The sequence below is a fragment of the Myotis myotis genome, unplaced genomic scaffold, assembly GCF_014108235.1.
Source record: "Myotis myotis isolate mMyoMyo1 unplaced genomic scaffold, mMyoMyo1.p scaffold_m19_p_2, whole genome shotgun sequence".
Classification (NCBI taxonomy): domain Eukaryota; kingdom Metazoa; phylum Chordata; class Mammalia; order Chiroptera; family Vespertilionidae; genus Myotis; species Myotis myotis.
The window spans coordinates 149,655,559-149,673,143 of NW_023416324.1; the positions used below are offsets into that span (position 1 = coordinate 149,655,559).

Consider the following 17,585-nt stretch of genomic DNA (forward strand, 5'->3'; position numbering starts at 1 on the left):
GGAAAGGTTGGTGTATACCTGGGATCAAGACAGGGTTGGTTTTCATCTTCCTTTCTCCTTTGGAAAGCACCAAGATGCAAATACCTTGTCCTGGGTTTTGACCACTTACGAGTCATAGAATTTTCCATAGAGTGCACTCTTTAGCCTACGTGGTGTGGTAAGACCTGAACTCTGTGACGAAAGCATTTGGAGGGTTTGGAAAAAATGGCACTTACATATACACTACTCTGCTATCAGAGGTGAATATTGGTCATCACACATTTTAATGATGAGCATAACGCCTGGTGCATAATAAGGTTTTAACAAATACCTGTGAAATAATTGAACAATTTGAGACTGGTCTTTTGTGGAAGTCTTTTAGATATGGACCGAAAGGATACAGCCAGATCTGAGGAACCTGTCACCCCAACAAAAATTCTATCCACGTGTTCAATTCTTTTTTGCCTCACAAAGTAACTTAGTCCTATAGATTTTTTAATAATGAGTTTTGCAGAAGACTAAAGAAGACACCAGTGTAGAAGAAGATAATAATAAGGAAGGAAACTTCTGGTCTTACAGGGATTCAGGCTCTGCATAGGTGAAACAAGAAACAACGGGCGGGGGCGGGGGGTGGGGGGATGGGGGGTGGGGGGAGGGAGAGAGTCAGGTGTTAAAATTAAATAAAGATAAAATATAGAGCTGTGGATGGTCCTAGGAAAGAGTATCCAGTATAGTATAATTGGAAAAAATATTTGCCTGGGAAGTAGGACATAAACTGACCCTGAATCAGTGGTGGGATTTTAATAAAGAGGGTTGCCTTTCTTTACTTAAGTTTGTGTCTTACTAGGGTCAGGTGCACAGTCTCTCCTTGCCCCATTCAAAATCTGACCAGTGCTGAGAAGAATGGGAGCTATCTCTCTAAATCTTCCTCCTCTGCTCCCATTACTGTAAAATGAGGCAATTCACACTATTACTGCATTGCTGGCAGCTGCATGCAGACACAGCCTTTAATATTTTTCTTTATGATTAAAAAAATATCCTCTTGGTGTTAGAAGGCAGTCCCTCTTTTTATGGTTAAGAAACTAAGGCCTGGACAGGTGGGAGGACAAGCCCAGAGCTCCCCAGTTTCGGGGAGCACAGCTCAGCCCACTAGGCAACCACACACCATCAAGGAGCATGAGGAGAGAGAGGAGAGGGATGAGTTGAGGAGTGTGATCATCAGGCTGTAGAAGACTCTGGGATTATGATGATGCTCAATCCTTCCCCAAGTGCCTTGCAAAAGACCTCCTTGTGGGAAATGGGGAGGGACTGAGAGCTGGGGCATGCTCAGATCCAATGGCTTTCAAGTTGCTTTTTGAACGCAAGACGCTGACTTGGAAGAGAACAGAGTCACAGAAATTTAAACAGAATCTTCTATTTTCTGAAGACTTCTGTGGCGTCCTGGGGCATACCTTTTTCATTCTGCCTATGCCCTTCCACCCCTGAGAATAGCTGTAGCCCTCGTTACCCAAGGTTGTCCTAATAATGTCCACATTTGAATTTATTTGTTGTCAACGGTCGATTTTCCTCACCTATCTTTGCCCTTTTCTTGTACCGCTCTTATGTTCTAAATAAGAATTTGTTCACTGACTCAGGGATTATTTATAGGTACTAGTATGAACGTAAAACAGAAACCACAGAGCCCACAGTAGCTGCATTAAATGTGCCTCCGTGAACTTTGGCTGTGTACAGTTGAGACCAACATGGGGGAGGGGAATTTTCAGATATATTTGTGACTTGAGGATAAAATTTAAATCCTCAGCCTCATTTTTTTTTTAAAAAAAATCAAGAACAGGAATTGCATCCTCAACCCTTTACAACTGTATACAAATATTGTGTGTGTGTGCATGTTCTGTGATGAGGATATACAACTTTCATCAGAAATTCTGAAATCCATAAAAAGGATCAGCAATATAAACAGACATTGTAGGTATTTCAAAGGACTCTTCTACTCAAAAATAATTTCCTCTCATAATCCCTCAAATTTTATTATAAGAACAACTTTCTTTGGTTAAGCACTTATAATTAGTATCTTCCTGATAAAAGGCATATACTGTTTCAAACAGGTAATACTTTCACATGATAAGACTCAAACAAATATAACTTATCATGTTAAGTTGAGAAAATTTGAACCCATCAGCTTCCACAACAGTTCAATATCCAAGTGAAAGTTTCCGGCATAAAACGCAGAATTCTGGGTTTCTGCTGCTAGAGGACTGATGGGTACCCTGGATTGGGTACACCAACCAGTGGTTTCTCTGTACATCATGAGGTTTTTTGTTTCCCTTTGCTCCATGTATTCAGGATCTGTGTTAAATGGTTTACATACATTAGATGTAATCTTCCTGTGTCTGGGTGAAAAGTTAAGCCTCCAAGTTCCATACTCAAGGTCATGGAGAGAGGAAGAGATAGAACCAGGATTTAAATAATTGATTATTTGACTCTGGATTCCACACACTGTCCCCTACACCATGTTAATTTTCTTGTAGAGTATTGCCTGCCACCACCCATGCCTCCTTTCGAACTTGAGTCAATCTTGGCCGAGTGTCAAAATTATGGTTCCATGTGAAAGAGTTCTGCTAAAAACAAGAAGTTAACGGAGGATAAGGTACTAGGATGTGTTTGGCTTCACAAATCTCTTACTATTTTAAAATCCCTAAAATTAAGACAATGCATGGGTTAAACAGGAAGTTGAAAACACAGGTGCGAATATAGAAATAGTCTAATTTGTTAATTGTTGTTGGGCTCACTCATCTAATTTGTGGTTTAATATTTCCATACCATTGTATTGGTACCTGCTCTTATGAGTTACATCAATACCCAAACACATTTCTGTTTAGTTCATCTCATTTCTGATTGTTTAGGGCAAGGGTCTACAAACTAATCTCCTGTGGTACCTCAGACATTACATAAACAAATGACTATGGCTGTATTATTCCAGTAAGATTTTATTTACACAAAAAAAGGCAGTTGGCCAGATTTGGCCCATCAGCCACAGGTTGATGACCTCTCTTTTAGGGGCATACATAATTCTAGGAACCCTGAAGAAAAGATGAGGGAAAATAAATAATCAGAGCATATGAAGAAGTACTCATTTGAGAAGGGATGTGTGTATATGTTATTTTCCCCACATAGACATTTTATGCATATTTTATACAGGACATATTACTTAATATTCATACATACCATAGAGTAGAGTATATTGGAAGTACATTGGAAGAACACTAAATTAGAAGCCAGGAAATCAGATTCCAGATAAGGTTATGCCTCTAACTTGCAACATTACTTTGGGCTAATAAGCCAAAAAAAGATAGTGGGAGTAGGATCTCCAAAGATCTTTCTATTCTATCATTGTTTGATGCTATGATTTCTTTTATTAAGATTTAAATGCCAAGTTAAAAAAAATATATGGACTCAAATCATGTAAAAATTACATAAAATTTTGGCCTGAGACATACTGATTCAACCCATGTATCCAACTAAGTCACCAGCGCCAGAAAATGAAAGGACACTATGCAAAGGACTCATTTAGAGGCATGGAGTGAGCAGAACATACAGGCGCCCACCTGGAAGGCTAGGAGTGAGGAGGTGGGCCCACAGACATGTATGGAATGAATGAATTCCTTGTGACTTCAAAGGACAACCGTGTGGACATTTTATAAGAACCTGGACAGAAGAGCAAAAATCATTGTGACCAGGGAGCCCCACCTGCCTCTGAGCACAGCAGCCATTTCCAAAGCCATTTGGAGCCAAATATGGTCCTTCCCTTCTCAAAGAGCGGTTTTCAGGATCATTGGTCGGTTTTTGGATGTTGAATACTGAGCAGGATCTAAGAAGCCCTGTGGTTTACAAATCATGCTCTGCAGAAAGGGCTGTTGTGTGCAGGTGGCGGTGAGGGTGGGAGAGTTAAGCAGAGCTCCCCACCCGCCAGCTGTTATGTGCTGGTGTGGAACACATGTTGGTGCACTGCTTCATTATGGATGGGAAAACTCAGCCTCAGAGGGGCGTGTATGTGGACATGGCTTTTGCAGGGCATGAGAGGAGATTCTACTGGACACTGAGAAGCTCATATTCACCTTCCGGGGCAGGTGGATGCCTAGGGGTGGGAGGCACATGGAGAAGTGAGTACTCAGTCTCGGTTCCTCTCAGCGACTCTCTGGGCCTCCGGACCTGGCAGGGAACGTTCTCATAGTACTCCTCGGCAGAGTTCCCTGATGGCCTCCTGCCAAGGACCCTGTGATCGATGAGGGTGTAGCACAGCTCCTCTGCAGAGTTCTGGTCAACGTTGTCCTGCTGGTCAGAGAGCCATCATCAAGACTTGGCCTCTTGTCATTTTCTTTACGCTTCAGTCTCAACATATGCTCGACCCTGGGCAAAGCCTGGCTTCCACAAACCACGTCCCCTCCATCTCTTGGCCTTTTTGCCTGAATGGCTGCCCCTCCCCTCACACCTAGCCCAGGCAGCCAGAATGCTCATAGTGCCTGGAGTATTCAGCCTTCCTGGGCCCATCCTCTCTGTCCCTGTTCTGGTGGGACTCCTGGCCATTCCATGTAATTCCCAGTCTCAGGACCCTGAGAAGAGCCCCTTCTTACAAAAGAGAACACTCTCATGACACCTAAACATGACTGGGTTATGATATTTAGCCACCCAGGCCAGATAACATAAAGGGAGATGATGGAAGAGAAGGTCTCATTCAATGACGCCTCAGGAGATTAAAAGCAAAATATACAGGAAAGAGCAGGGATTTGGGGGTGAGGCTTGGTTCTGAATCAGGCCCCTGCCATCTCGAAAGCTGTCTGGCTTTGGGGAATTTCACTTAATCTCTCAGTTTTCTCATCTGTAAAAAGGGGAGGGGGGCGTACCAATCTTACAGGGTTGTGGCGACAGTTATGTGAGATGATGCACACAAAGTGCTCAGCACACTGCCTGGCATGAACTAAGTGCTCAGTAAATGTTAGTTTCTTTCAATAAATAGTACAACAGAGGTGCTGCTGCTTCTGCCATCAGGCCTGCATACATCCCTGGGCTTAGAAGCATGAGCACCTAATGGTTTTCTTTCATGTCTAGATCAGAAGGGGTCTTGCAGGCCAACTACTCCTGCCATTTGGAGTGTCTACATTTTTACCATCAACTCAGAAAAGGCTTAGGGATGCTCATATTACCTGCTGGGTAGCAGTGGATGTTCCTCCACCTGAGAAAGAAAATACACTCAATGAATTTCAGGTCATGGGGAGGTTTGAGTGGGGGACTGGGATACAAGCAACCAGAGAGCCAAGGAACAGCTGGGACAGCCCTTATCAGGGCTACAGCTCATCCCTGGGGAATGGCAAGGCCATTGAAACAAGACACGTCCAGAGCTGTGCTCAGGCTGAGATGAGTGGAGGGAGACTTATTCGGTGGGTTTTCAGTTAAGAAATCACACTTCCCTACCGCCTGCCCTCTCATCTCTTCTTTTTTACACAAAATTCATTGCATGCCTGCTCTGCACCAGGCCTTGAGGAGACAAATAACCAGACACTGTCCCTATACTTAAGGGGCTCACAGGCTAGCACAGGCAAGGGCCTATGAGAGATCTACAACACAGGGGAGGGCTGTAGTTTTTACTGTAGGTGATGGGGGAGGGTGGTAGCGTGGAGGCTGGTGTTCAAGGAAAGCTTTGCAGCGGAGAAAACTCTTAAGCTGAACATTCCCACTCCGGAACCTGCTGCAGATAAAAACAGAAGCAGGCCAATTTTTCAAAAGCAGTTGGCCCTGGCCATTCAGCCAAGAGGCAAATGGACACACTTGCTACCCCTTGCAAACACACCAGCGCAATAGACAAATCCGAGCTTTCACATAGAAGCCTCATGATACCACCCTGCCAGGGAGGTGGGTGTGCCCATGTTAGCCACCTGATCGTACATGTTTGGATTTATTCTTCCTCCCTACCGACACTCAGGAGGCTCATCGCTCCATGAGGTCCCATGGCCCTGCTGGGCTCCCCTGGTTATCCCACAGGAAAAGGGTGTGTGAGTTTCAGCAGAACTGGCCCTGTTTCTACCATGTTTTGCTCTGATGCAGATTAGAGTTTCCTAGGAAACACAATTCCTCTGGGTAAAAGGGCCAGGGGTGGGAGGGCTGTATTATTCACTCACACACCTTACAGGGTTCGTTTCTAAGATTCAGAATGAATAAGCTAGGCTCTCCTCTTTAAGCCCAGAAGGCAAAGGCAAACTTTGTGTTTCTTCTTTAGAAATGCAGTGGCCTGTCCTCAGGCCTATACTTTTTTATTTTCTTTCTTACTTGTGATAACCATTCACCACTCTCTCCTTCTCAAATCCTTTTGTCTCCTTAACTTCAGCCTTGTTCTGTCACCAGAGACCATTGCATAAACTCCTAGGTGGTCTTCCAGCACCTGCTTTTGCCATTCCTGACCACAATTTGTGCTCCGCACAGCAACCTGGGTGATGTCTCAAATGCCCCTTGTTCAAAGCCCTGCAGTTCTCAAGACAGGAGCCCCATTCCTAAATGTGAGCACCAGGCCCTGCCCCTCCTCTGTGTTCTCTGTGCCCAAGCTGGCCTCCTTGCTGCTCCTTCTGAGTGCCTCAGACCTCCACCTTTTGCATTTACTGTTCCCAGTTAACTCCTTCAAACCTAGGAACTAACCGAAGCATATGGAGATCAACAAACCAATCCCTGCTTCAATGATCTCACAGTCTAGTGGAGAAACAGAGCCATACAGGTGGACAAATTGCAGCAAAATGTGTAAGTTTTGTACAGAAATATGCCCACAGAGCTCTGGGAACACAGAGAAGGGGCAGTTTGAAAGTGTAAGTCTATCAAAAGTGAAAATGATGTGAAAGCAATAACTTACCTTCCTTTGGGAAATCTTGCCTGGCTTTAAAAATGTGCATCTTTTTCCTGCAAAAGAGAAGGAAAGTAAATTGCTTGTTTCAAAATTCAGCAACTCTCAAAGGAAATTATACCTTCTATAAAAGTTTATTTTTAACTTTTTCATTTGTTAAAGTCATAGGCCTTTTTTATTACCTTCTTCAGCATAGAGAAATAAGAGGATAGAAAAAAAAAGGAAAAAGCAAGGAGACCAAGTAGAATCTAATATTTTTGTATAAAATTTCTCTCCTCCTCCCTTTTCTAAGGCTGATATGAAATGGATTTAGAGGTGAAGAATTATGGTGATGTTATAGTAGTATTTTTGGAGATTTTTTGACAAAATATTAATTTCTTTCATATCATATGAGTTAAGAAGCCATTGATATTTCAAATCCCAGCCTTAATCCCAATCTATGATCTCTAAACAAACAACTGAACAAAACAGATATGTCCAATCTGAGCACAGAGGTAACCACACTATATAGATGACCCCCTGGAAAACACACAATATAAATATAATAGAAGCCCTATCATCTCAGGAATCAAGGACGGCATCTGCTCTAAGGAGAATGGCCATATGTCCTGGTTTGCTATGACAGTCTAGTTAAATGTTGTTACCAATTATTTTTGGCATCCCTGTCACTCTCAAAAGTTTCCCAGTTTGGATAATGAATTATATGATCACTCTGGTTATAAATTTTCTGTGCAAGGGACAGAAATGTGTGCTGTCCACAGAGATGCTGGGATTTGCAGGTGTGGGAAAGGGGTCTTTCTTTGCACTGGCAGCCAGTTTCATCCTTGCTTCCGAGGCTTTCCCATTTGAGGAGCACATACCACCCATGAGACTCTTGTTCCTGTTTTTTAAGCAAACTTGAAACATCGCTTTCCTAAGTCAGATGATCGTCAGGGCTAGTGACAGGCTTCCGCTGTGGCCACAGACAACAGGGAGTTCACAGGTAACTTACAGCAAATACCACACTCAAACCACACGTAGGGAAATAACTCCTGAAAACAATACTCCACTCACCATGGGAGGCAGAAACACCCTTCAGCCATGTGGCGGCCCCAGCACCTAAAATACCGGAGAGATGACACAGATCACAAGGTTGGTTTCTACAGCTTTGTCAGGGTCACTCTCTTCCCTGTGACATTTCTGTGAAAATCTTTTTTCTCTCTCCAAGAGAGCATTCATTCTTGGTGACTTGGACACATCTATCATACTAGGATGCCTTGGTCCTTTCAGGACATCAACTGCCCTTTGGAAATATGAAGATGACACTATCCACTCCTAATTAGGGAAGAAGCCTTCTTCTGTGTTCTCAGAAAAGGAAAAAGGCTCTCATTCTCACTTCCAGTGAGTTACTTGGTCCCTGGTGATGATGGACACACAGAGTTAACTCCAGAAAATCAAGGCATAAGTGTGCGTAGATTTTAGAAATTGCTTCCAGGTACGGGCTAGTTAATACTTACACAGGATTCCACTGCACTCTGAATTTCCTCTGGACACACTATATTATAATTGCCTGCTCACTTGTCTTTATCCCACACTAGACTGTGAGCTTCATACATGTGGGGACCATGCTTAACATCATGGTATATATCACCAACATATGCCACAGTACCTGGCACACAGAAAATATATTTTCAATAAATATTTGATAAATGAATAAGGAGCTAAGAACAGAGCAACGCTAACTGGCTCAGGAGATCATCAAATCTGCCTTGTTATATTCTTTACAGTAGAAAGGCCAGATCTCCCTGCAGGCAGACATCTAGGCTGAAGTCTAAAGTGTCCTCTGAGCATCTTTCTGAAGATGAGGTGCAGTGAAAGCCCACATTAACATCGTGTATTCCAGGAACACTATGAAAAGACTTTTGGAAAACACCACCCAACAGTATCTTCCCCAGTGAGCTTTCCCAGGAAGTTCACCAGAAAGGGAAGTGGAGGTGAGGCTGCTGCATGTGACCTTGGCTGTGGGCACTAGGGTGGCTGAGTATTCGAGGGTCAATGTACCATCAGAGCCTTTGGGACTGAGAATCATGGCTATAGTGTTTCCTTCTCTTTAGGCTATATTCAGAGTACTGTAAGACATTTGTTTATATCTCCTGTTTCTGTGGCTAAAGACACACCAGAAGAAAACCATCAAATCATACCAAAGCTAAGAAATCAGATTCACGGGAATGGGATGAAAGGAGTCTATTGATTTTGAGTTACTGGCTCAATATCTCTGGCCTTCTTGAACCACAGTTTCTTAATCTATAACAGTGATGGCGAACTTTTTGCGCTTGGCATGTCAGCATTTTGAAAAACCCTAACTTAACTCTGGTGCCGTGTCACATATAGAAATTTTTTGATATTTGAAACCATAGTAAAACAAAGACTTATATTTTTGATATTTATTTTATATATTTAAATGCCATTTAACAAAGAAAAATCAACCAAAAAAATGAGTTCACGTGTCACCTCTGACATGCATGTCATAGGTTCGCCAGCACTGATATATAACATGAGGATACTTACACTGCTTACTTCATGGAGGTCAAGTAAAGTTAAATATAAGCTAAAGCTACTTTTAAACCAGCTATTTCCCCCACTCAATGTTTCGGCAATGTGTTCCTGCATTTTAATTCAGATGTTTTGGTTTGGGGTGGGTTCAGATAACCCCTGTGAAGGAGGCCAGACAAATGTCTATGACACAAGGCTATGGGCCAGCAGTTCCAGGTTCCCATCTCTTGCACAAAACTTGCCTGTCTCACCAGTCTACCTGATATCTCCCTTGTTATAATGTCCATGGCCCTCTGTCCTGTTCCATCATTTGGAGTGCATGAATTAACATATGTCCTTAGCTTACAGTGAAGAAATGCATACTATTGGGGGGAATCTCTGGGACCCTAATTCTTAACCCAAGATTTGGCTTAGTGGTTGCTTTTTAATTGATATTCTTTTAAAACCTTGTCTTGAAATCATGGGGAAAGTGCAGAACACTACAGGCCACAGAACAACTGGCTTTGGCACCCTTTGGAATTCTTGGGTTCAGGGGCACTATTTCCATACATTAGTGATTCCTGGCATTCAGAGGACCTGGTTAGAGAGGACTGATGAGGACGTCTTGGTTTAACAGCATCCACGTAATCACACACATTTTGCTCCACAAACCTTCCAACAATTGTAGTGATGAGGGGGATATGGCCATTTCAGAAATAGAACCTTAGAGCTTAAAAATGAAATGTCTGGGATGGAACTTGAACACAAAGGTACTTGAGGTAGACAAGCAAAGAGACGATAGAAAATAGTTGTTAGCAGTTACACTAAGCTTCTAGCAAAATGGCACATCTCTTGTCCAAAGGTTCACAATGATGTTGTCTTATCTTGTCTCCTCATTTACTATTATTACAATTGTGGTTGGGTCTAAGCAGGGTCCTCTATGGTGGGGTAAGTGATGTCCAGGATCTGACCGACTTCACTCTTCATGGGCAAAGGTTGGGAGAGGTCCTGCTGGGTTTGCTCTGACCTGGATGTTCTCTGCTTGAGGTTTTGGTTTCTCAGATCCCAGGGTATCTCTTGAGTGTTCTGTTGCCACCTAAAACTCAACATACCAGGACTGAGTTAAGTATTTCCAAGCTTCCCACCTCTCTTCATAATTTTTCCAACTTTCCTTATTCTGCTATTTGTGTTGTAACCCCAGACCACCTCAGCTTCCCCTTTTTGCCTTCACTTATGCCTTCCTAAAGCATACACCATGATCTTTGATCTGACCTTCTCTCCATTACCATAACAAGAGCCTGTCAATGTTTACTATGCACAACCAAGCCCAAATAATTTGTTCCCAAATGTCTGGAATTCTCATGATAACCCTGAGACTATCAGTATTTAGAAAGGCTTATCTGCTTGATGTAGTTTTAGTGATTATACACAGGAATGTGGGAGGACACTGGTTTTGTTTCATGTAAATTGCCTTCTTTCACAGAAAGCACCAAGACAGAGAGAATGGGATAAAATGGGGGGAAAAGGTAAATTAAGAAAGCAAAAACAAAACAATAAAAAACCCCACACACTAGCCAATTTGGCTCAGTGGATAGAGTGCTGGCCTGCAGACTGAAGGGTCATGGGTTTGATTCTGGTCAAGGGCATGCATTTCGGTTGCAGGCTCAATCCCTGGCCCAAGTTGGGGTCCCTGTCCCTTCCACTCTCTTTAGAAATTAATGGAGAAATAGCCTCAGATGAGGGTTAACAAAAACAACAAGAAAAAAAACCCACCAATAAATTGTTTTATTGTTTGGATTGGGTTTTTGTACAACCATCTTTTCATTTGCTGGAGGTATAGATAAAAAGAAACTAATAATTAGACACTACTTACTATATGTTAGCTACTTACTAAATGCTTTATACATATATACCTATACACATTATAAATACTAGTTATTATACTATACATACTTACTAGATATACTATTCATACTATGTATACTACTAATAAAGGTATATAATGTATATGACATATACACTTTCTATTTAATCCCAGAATAAATTTATGATATATACATATATTATGATTATTTTTTTACTAATGAGGAAACTGAGGCCAAAAGTTTGGCAACTTGTCTGAAGACCCCCCAACCAGTAAGTGGAAAGGATGAATTTGCTTTTGGCTAATTCCTATTTTGATTTTAATGAAGATGATGGTCAAGAAAACTACCTTCTAATTATTGAACCCTCCTATGTATCAGGAACTATGCCAGCATCACACACATTAGAACTCTCCATGGTAGATATTGTATTACTTTTGCCATTTGAAATGAGGAAACTGAGGCCCAGAAAAGTTAAGGTAAGTTCTCTACCAATGTCAATGACCCCTGTTTACCTGTTGCAGGAAGTGTGGCAGACATGACCTCATAACGGCAGGAAGCTTGCTATTTATTTTGAATTTAAATAGTGATTAAAATGATGACAGTGTTGCCTGACCGGGGTGGCTCAGTAGTTGATTGTGGACCTATGAACCAGAAGGTCATGGGCCAAACTCCAGTCGGGCACATGCCCAGGTTGTGGGCTCAACCTACAGTGTGAGGTGTGCAGGAGGCAGCTGATGGATGATTCTCTCTCATCATTGATGTTTCTATCTCTCTCACCCTCTCTCTTCCTCTCTGAAGTCAATAAAAATATATTAAAAAAAGAAAAAGGTGGTAGTGTCTTAAGCTTCTTGTGGTGCATTAAGAGCTCAGGAGAGCATCCCTGCCCGGGCCTTGGAAAGTTGTTCTACTGCAGAGACCTCCCTTGATAAAGTCCTCTCCTTTCAGGTGTTTTCGCCAGTTGCTTCTCCTTCAGGAGAAGGCTAAATCTATAAGGAATTGAAATTGGTGTCTGGTACATAGCAGGCACTTCACGCTTCTCAGTTCTTATTCAATTCCCTTCCTCCCTCTTCTAAGAGCAGACCTCTTTTTCTATTTCTGACTACATTGCCCTGACCCATCTCCTCTGGTCTTTCGTAGGGAGTCTGCACTCACCTGTTTTCCCTCAGCAGAGAGTTGCCCATCCTCTCAGTCCTCCGGTGCCTTCTCCTCAGCCTGCCTTGCTCTCTGACAGGGCAGCTCCTGAAAGAGATAGGCTGCGTTGTTCTGGCCACCAGTGCAGAGTGAGCTAAAAGGAGAAGACTATCTCTCTGCAGAGGGGAGGAGCCCGAAGAGAAAGTCAGAGGTGCACACGTGCACAACTTCCTAAAATGTCAGAGCCTGAAAGAACCAGCCTATTGTTCTTAACAGAAGTGTTGGTCAATGAGAGCTCGGAGCCCTTGGGGAAGCCCCATTTGCAATTACAGACCAGCCATGCAGTTTTCCCATCAGACACCTAAATTTATTAAACCGTTTTCTAGCCTTCAAAAAATGAGAAGGGAGGATTTGATTTTAAGACAAGAGAAGTTTAAAGCAAATTAAAGTGAAGCTGCAGACCAGTAGAAAATAATAGCAAGACATACATCAGATAAAAAAAATATTTTTATTCAGAATATATAAAGACTTTCAAAACAAAGAAGAAAACAGACACCCAATAAGAAAATGGGAAAAAAATATTTGAACAGACTCTTCATCAAAGGAAATATACTGATGGCAAATAAATACATGAAAAGACGCTTAACACTATGGTCATTAGGAGAGGTAAATCAAAACCACAGTGCAGTACATTACATGCCAGTAGAATGGCTAACAGTGAAAACAAAAACAAAAGCCGATAATACCAAGTGTTAGCAAGGAATGTAGGGCATCTGGAAGTCTCATGCATTGCCCATGGCAAAACAATGTGGCAGTTTCTTAAGAAGTTAAGCATAGCCTTGCCGTACAATTTAGCAATCCCACTCCTAGATGTCTATCCAAGTGAAATCTACACTAATAAGAGACAAAGATGCTAATTGACTATACCTTTGCTATGCCCTAAGCCACGCCCACCAGCCAATCAGAGCGACTATATTCAAATTAACCTAACGAAGATGGTGGCGGCAGCCAAGGAGCTGGAGCAAGCAGGAGGCTTGGTTGCCCCGGCGATGGAGGAAGCCAAGCTTCCTGCCTGCCCTGAGCTGGCTGTGACCTCCCCTCATGGCAACAAAGTTTCAATTATAGAAGACAAATAAATCCCAGATACCTGCTTCCAGTCAGCCTCCACTGGGAGCTTGGGTGGCTGGGGGTTGTGGCCAGCCTGCAAACAGCCATCATCCCCTATCCAGGCTGGTCACACCCTCATGGAGTGAGGGTCCCTGCTGGGGGGTTTGGCCAGCCTACAAACAACCATCAGCCCCTCACCCAGGCTGGCCAGGCACCCCAGGGAGGACCCTCACCCAAAAGGGACTGTGTCCAGCCTACAAACAGCCATCAGCCCCTCACCTAGGCTGGCCAGGCACTCCTATATAATAAAAGGGCAATATGCAAATTGACCATAACAGCAGAATGACTGGGAATGACTGGTCACTATGACACACACTGACCACCAGGGGGCAGAAGCTCAATGCATGAGCTGCCCCCTGGTGGTCAGTGTTCTCCAACAGGGGGAACTCTGCTCAACCACAAGCCAGGCTTATGGCTGCCAGTACAGTGGTGGTGGTGGGAGCATCTCCTACCTCCTTAGCAGCGCTAAGGATGTCTGACTGCAGCTTAGGCCTGCTCCCCGCTAGCAAGTGGACATCCCCCAAGGGCTCCCAGGCTGCCAGAGGGATGTCTAACTGCCAGTTTAGGCCCAATCACCCAGGGAGTGGGCCTAAGCCAACAGGTGGTCATCCCCGGAGGGGTCTCAGACTGTGAGAGGGCACAGGCCGGGCTGAGGGACCCCCCAAGTGCACAAATTTTTGTGCACCAGGCCTCTAATAAAATATAAAGACCTCCAGGGAACCTGCATGCAACGTTAATAGCTGCGTTACTTTAATTCAATGGTTCTCAACCTGTGGGTCATGACCCCTTTGGGGGTCGAGTGATCCTTTCACAGGGGTCACCTAAGGCCATCGGAAAACAATAATTACATATTGTTTTTGTGATTAATCACTATGCTTTAATTATGTTCAATTTGTAACAATGAATATACATCCTGCATATCAGATATTTACATTATGATTCATAACAGTAGTAAAATTACAGTTATGAAGTAGCAAGGAAAATAATTTTATGGTTGGGGGTCACCACAACAGGAGGAAATGTATTAAAGGGTTGCGGCATTAGGAAGGTTGAGAACCACTGCTTTAATTACTTCACAAAAAGTGATGGCTCAAGTGTTGCACCCACAAAAAGGAATACTGCCCAGCAATAAAAAGGATTGGACTACTGATGTATGAAGCAACATGGCTGAATCTCAAATTATGCTAAGTGATGCTAAGTGAAGGAAGCCAGACTTAAAGTCTACTTTTTGTGATATTCAGGTCAGGACAAGGCCAAACTGTAGGGACAGAAAACATATCAGTGGTGGCCAGGAGAAGGGGTGGGGGAGGGGTAGACTGTCAAGAGGCAGGAAGAAATTTGTTTTTGTTGTTCTGTAATTTGTGGTAGTAGTTCCATGACTACATGCATTTCTTATAATTCAGAGAGCTGTATACCAAAAAGGTTGCATTTTTACTGTATATGTCTCAATAGAAAAATGAGGTTAAAAAAAGAAATAAACTAGAAGACAAGAATCATATATTTTTTTATTATCTTTACTAGAAGCCCTGTGCACAAAAATTTGTGCACTGGCAGGGGAGGGGGATCCCTCAGCCCAACCTGTTCCCTCTCACAGTCTGGGACCCCTGGGGAGATAACCACCTGCTGGCTTAGGCCCGCTCCCCGGGTGGCAGATGGCACGCCCAATCCTGCAGTGTCTGCCCTGTCACCCCTGGTCACAGATGGCAGGCCCGGATCCCACGCAGGGGTGGGTGGCAGCTGGGGATCTCACTGCCGCCTGCCCGGCCAACCCCGCCCACCCGGCCCAAGACCCCAGATCCCGCGCTGGGTCAGGTGGCAGCTCAGATCACGCTGCCGCCCACCCGACCACCCTGCCCTCCCCTCCCTGCACACAGCAGGCCAGGATCTAGTGCTGGGGAGGCGCAGTGGGATATGCCTGCAGTATGCAAATTAGCCACCATCTTTGTTGGCTGTTAATTTGCATATTGCACTGATTAGCCAATGGGAGGCATAGCAAAGGTACAGTCAATTACCATGTTTGTCTATTATTAGATTAGATATTTGATAGCTGGTTCCAGTTTGGTCACTCACTCATTTTTCTATTCCTTCAACAAATCAATTTTGAGCATGTACTGTATTCTGGACATCGTGGGTTCAATGGTGAACAGAGCAGATACCAGCCTGCCCTCATGGAACGCCTTGAAATAAAATAAAAGGAAACACAAAATGCTTTATTGCTTGTCCTGGAGTAATGTAGAGGGCATACCTATAACAGTCAGGAGCAGCATGGGGAGGGAGCTTAGCAAAAACAGTGTTGGAGAAACTGGGGTACTAGTTGTGCCATACCAGACTCATCACGCATCACTCTTGCTCCCATAGCTGCTGTCTTTATGGGGGATTTCCTCAGTTTCCTTCTGCACTACCTGGAGGTCAGTGGCAGGGAACAGACTTTCTCAGCATCATGGAGGAAAGATAAAATGGACATGAAAGCTTAGCCAGTGAGTAGGACTGTTGTCAACTCCTCACCAGTGAGAATTAGTCTGTCCCAACCCCTGGGTATGGCAGCTTGAGCAAACAGCATATACCCTGCCCCATAAGTAGTTCAATTAGTTCCAGGATTGAGCAAAGGTTTTTTGTTTTTGTTGTGTGTGTGTGTGTGTGTGTGTGCTTTGAAGGTTTCAAATGTACTTTATTTCTCCAATCATGCCATATTTTTTTAAAATACATTTTATTGATTTTTTACAGAGAGGAAGGGAGAGAGATAGAGCGTTAGCAACATCGATGAGAGAGAAACATCGATCAGCTGCCTCCTGCACATCTCCTACTGGGGATGTGCCCGCAACCAAGGTACATGCCCTTGACCGGAATCGAACCTGGGACCTTTCAGTCTGCAGGCTGATGCTCTATCCACTGAGCAAAACCGGTTTCGGCAATCATGCCATATCTTAATGGGTACACAGTGCTTTCACTTGCCATCACTTTTGAGTTGGTTTTGAAACAATTCATTATCACACCAACTGGGGTGATTACTAGTCTCTCTATTCCTTTGGGTTGACTCTGCCAACAGGGGACAGGTCCCATTCTATTCCAGTTTGTGTTGCTGTCGGGTGCAGCTTGATCCCAGGCCCTGGTTGGGGCGCATGCAGGAAGCAACCAATCAATGTCTCTCTCACATCGTTGCTTCTTTCTGTGTCTCTCCCCCTCCTTTCCAGTTTCTATATGTCCATGTAGCAACACAGACAGTGGCTCCACTAGCTAAAATAGCATGGCTATACTTGTCATGGAAATCAGGTGTCCCTTTCTGGTGGATCCGCCTTGCCTTTGTTTGTTGAATGCTAGGAGAGGAACTAGGAGAAGACTTAGCGCGTTTTTGGCCAACGGAAACATCGAGAAGCTGAAGACAACACTGCGGCAATTGCAGCTGCTGGTTGTTGGAACTTGGAATCAAATACCCTTGTGGAGAAACCTCTAAGCAAAGGTTTTTGTTTGTTTGTTTGTTTTTTTGTTTTGGGGGGTCCAGAGAGTCAAGCCATAGGGGTAAGTTGTCTGAAATTAATCTGCTTTATAATGTAAGGATAGGCTAGGAATTGCTCTCCAATTTTCAAACTTCAGTTCTACTCAGGCCACTAGGTGGAGAAGCTGAGCTATGGAAGCATTAGCTACTAATCATGAAAATTTCCTATGATTGTGTAAGCTGGCAGGAAAGAGCAGGACATTTATATTATACATATTGATCACTGAGAAACCGACTCTGGACTAGATAATCTACCTCCTCTCCACAAATAAAAGTATAGCAACACATACATCCCACACAAAGAAGCCAAAATAACAAATCTTTGAATATTACAGTCTCTCTTTATTCTCCTCAGTGTATAAGCATACCCCAGTGCCTAACACTTAGGAGAAACTATATAAATTGAATTCGAAATAAAAGCCTGGATATTTGCAAGCAGATGATGAAATTAGAGGAAGGTTGAGCTGGAATTTTTAAATTTACTTAAATTTAAAAGTTAAATTTCCTATCCTTTTAAATTTACTTTCCCACCCATTACCATAGAGAATCAATGGTC

At 43.4% G+C, this 17,585-nt stretch overlaps 1 protein-coding gene and 1 pseudogene across 1 annotated transcript; both read right to left on the reverse strand.

Moving 5' to 3' along the window:
- Nucleotides 1–2,950: 2,950 nt before the first annotated feature.
- GCSAM (germinal center associated signaling and motility) lies at nt 2,951–12,583 on the reverse strand. Its single transcript, XM_036352403.1, has 6 exons — nt 12,391–12,583; nt 10,401–10,469; nt 7,916–7,960; nt 6,872–6,918; nt 5,181–5,209; nt 2,951–4,308 (listed from the first exon to the last, which is right to left on the reverse strand). The coding sequence occupies exons 1-6, from the start codon at nt 12,417–12,419 to the stop codon at nt 4,066–4,068; spliced, it is 462 nt and encodes a 153-aa protein (XP_036208296.1). The 5' UTR covers nt 12,420–12,583; the 3' UTR covers nt 2,951–4,065.
- Nucleotides 12,584–16,544: 3,961 nt separating this feature from the next.
- Nucleotides 16,545–16,911, reverse strand: LOC118675094 (annotated as a pseudogene).
- Between the last annotated feature and the right edge of the window lie 674 nt (nt 16,912–17,585).

Excerpts from the sequence above, each read along its gene's own strand:
- GCSAM (XM_036352403.1), bottom strand. The coding sequence starts at position 12,419 with ATGGGCAACTCTCTGCTGAGGGAAAACAG. Across the intron at positions 7,961-10,400 it reads CTCAAGCAGAGAACATCCAG|GTGCTGGGGCCGCCACATGG; the intron begins GTCAGAGCAAAC and ends CCGGTATTTTAG. Across the intron at positions 5,210-6,871 it reads GCAAGATTTCCCAAAGGAAG|GTGGAGGAACATCCACTGCT; the intron begins GTAAGTTATTGC and ends TTTCTTTCTCAG.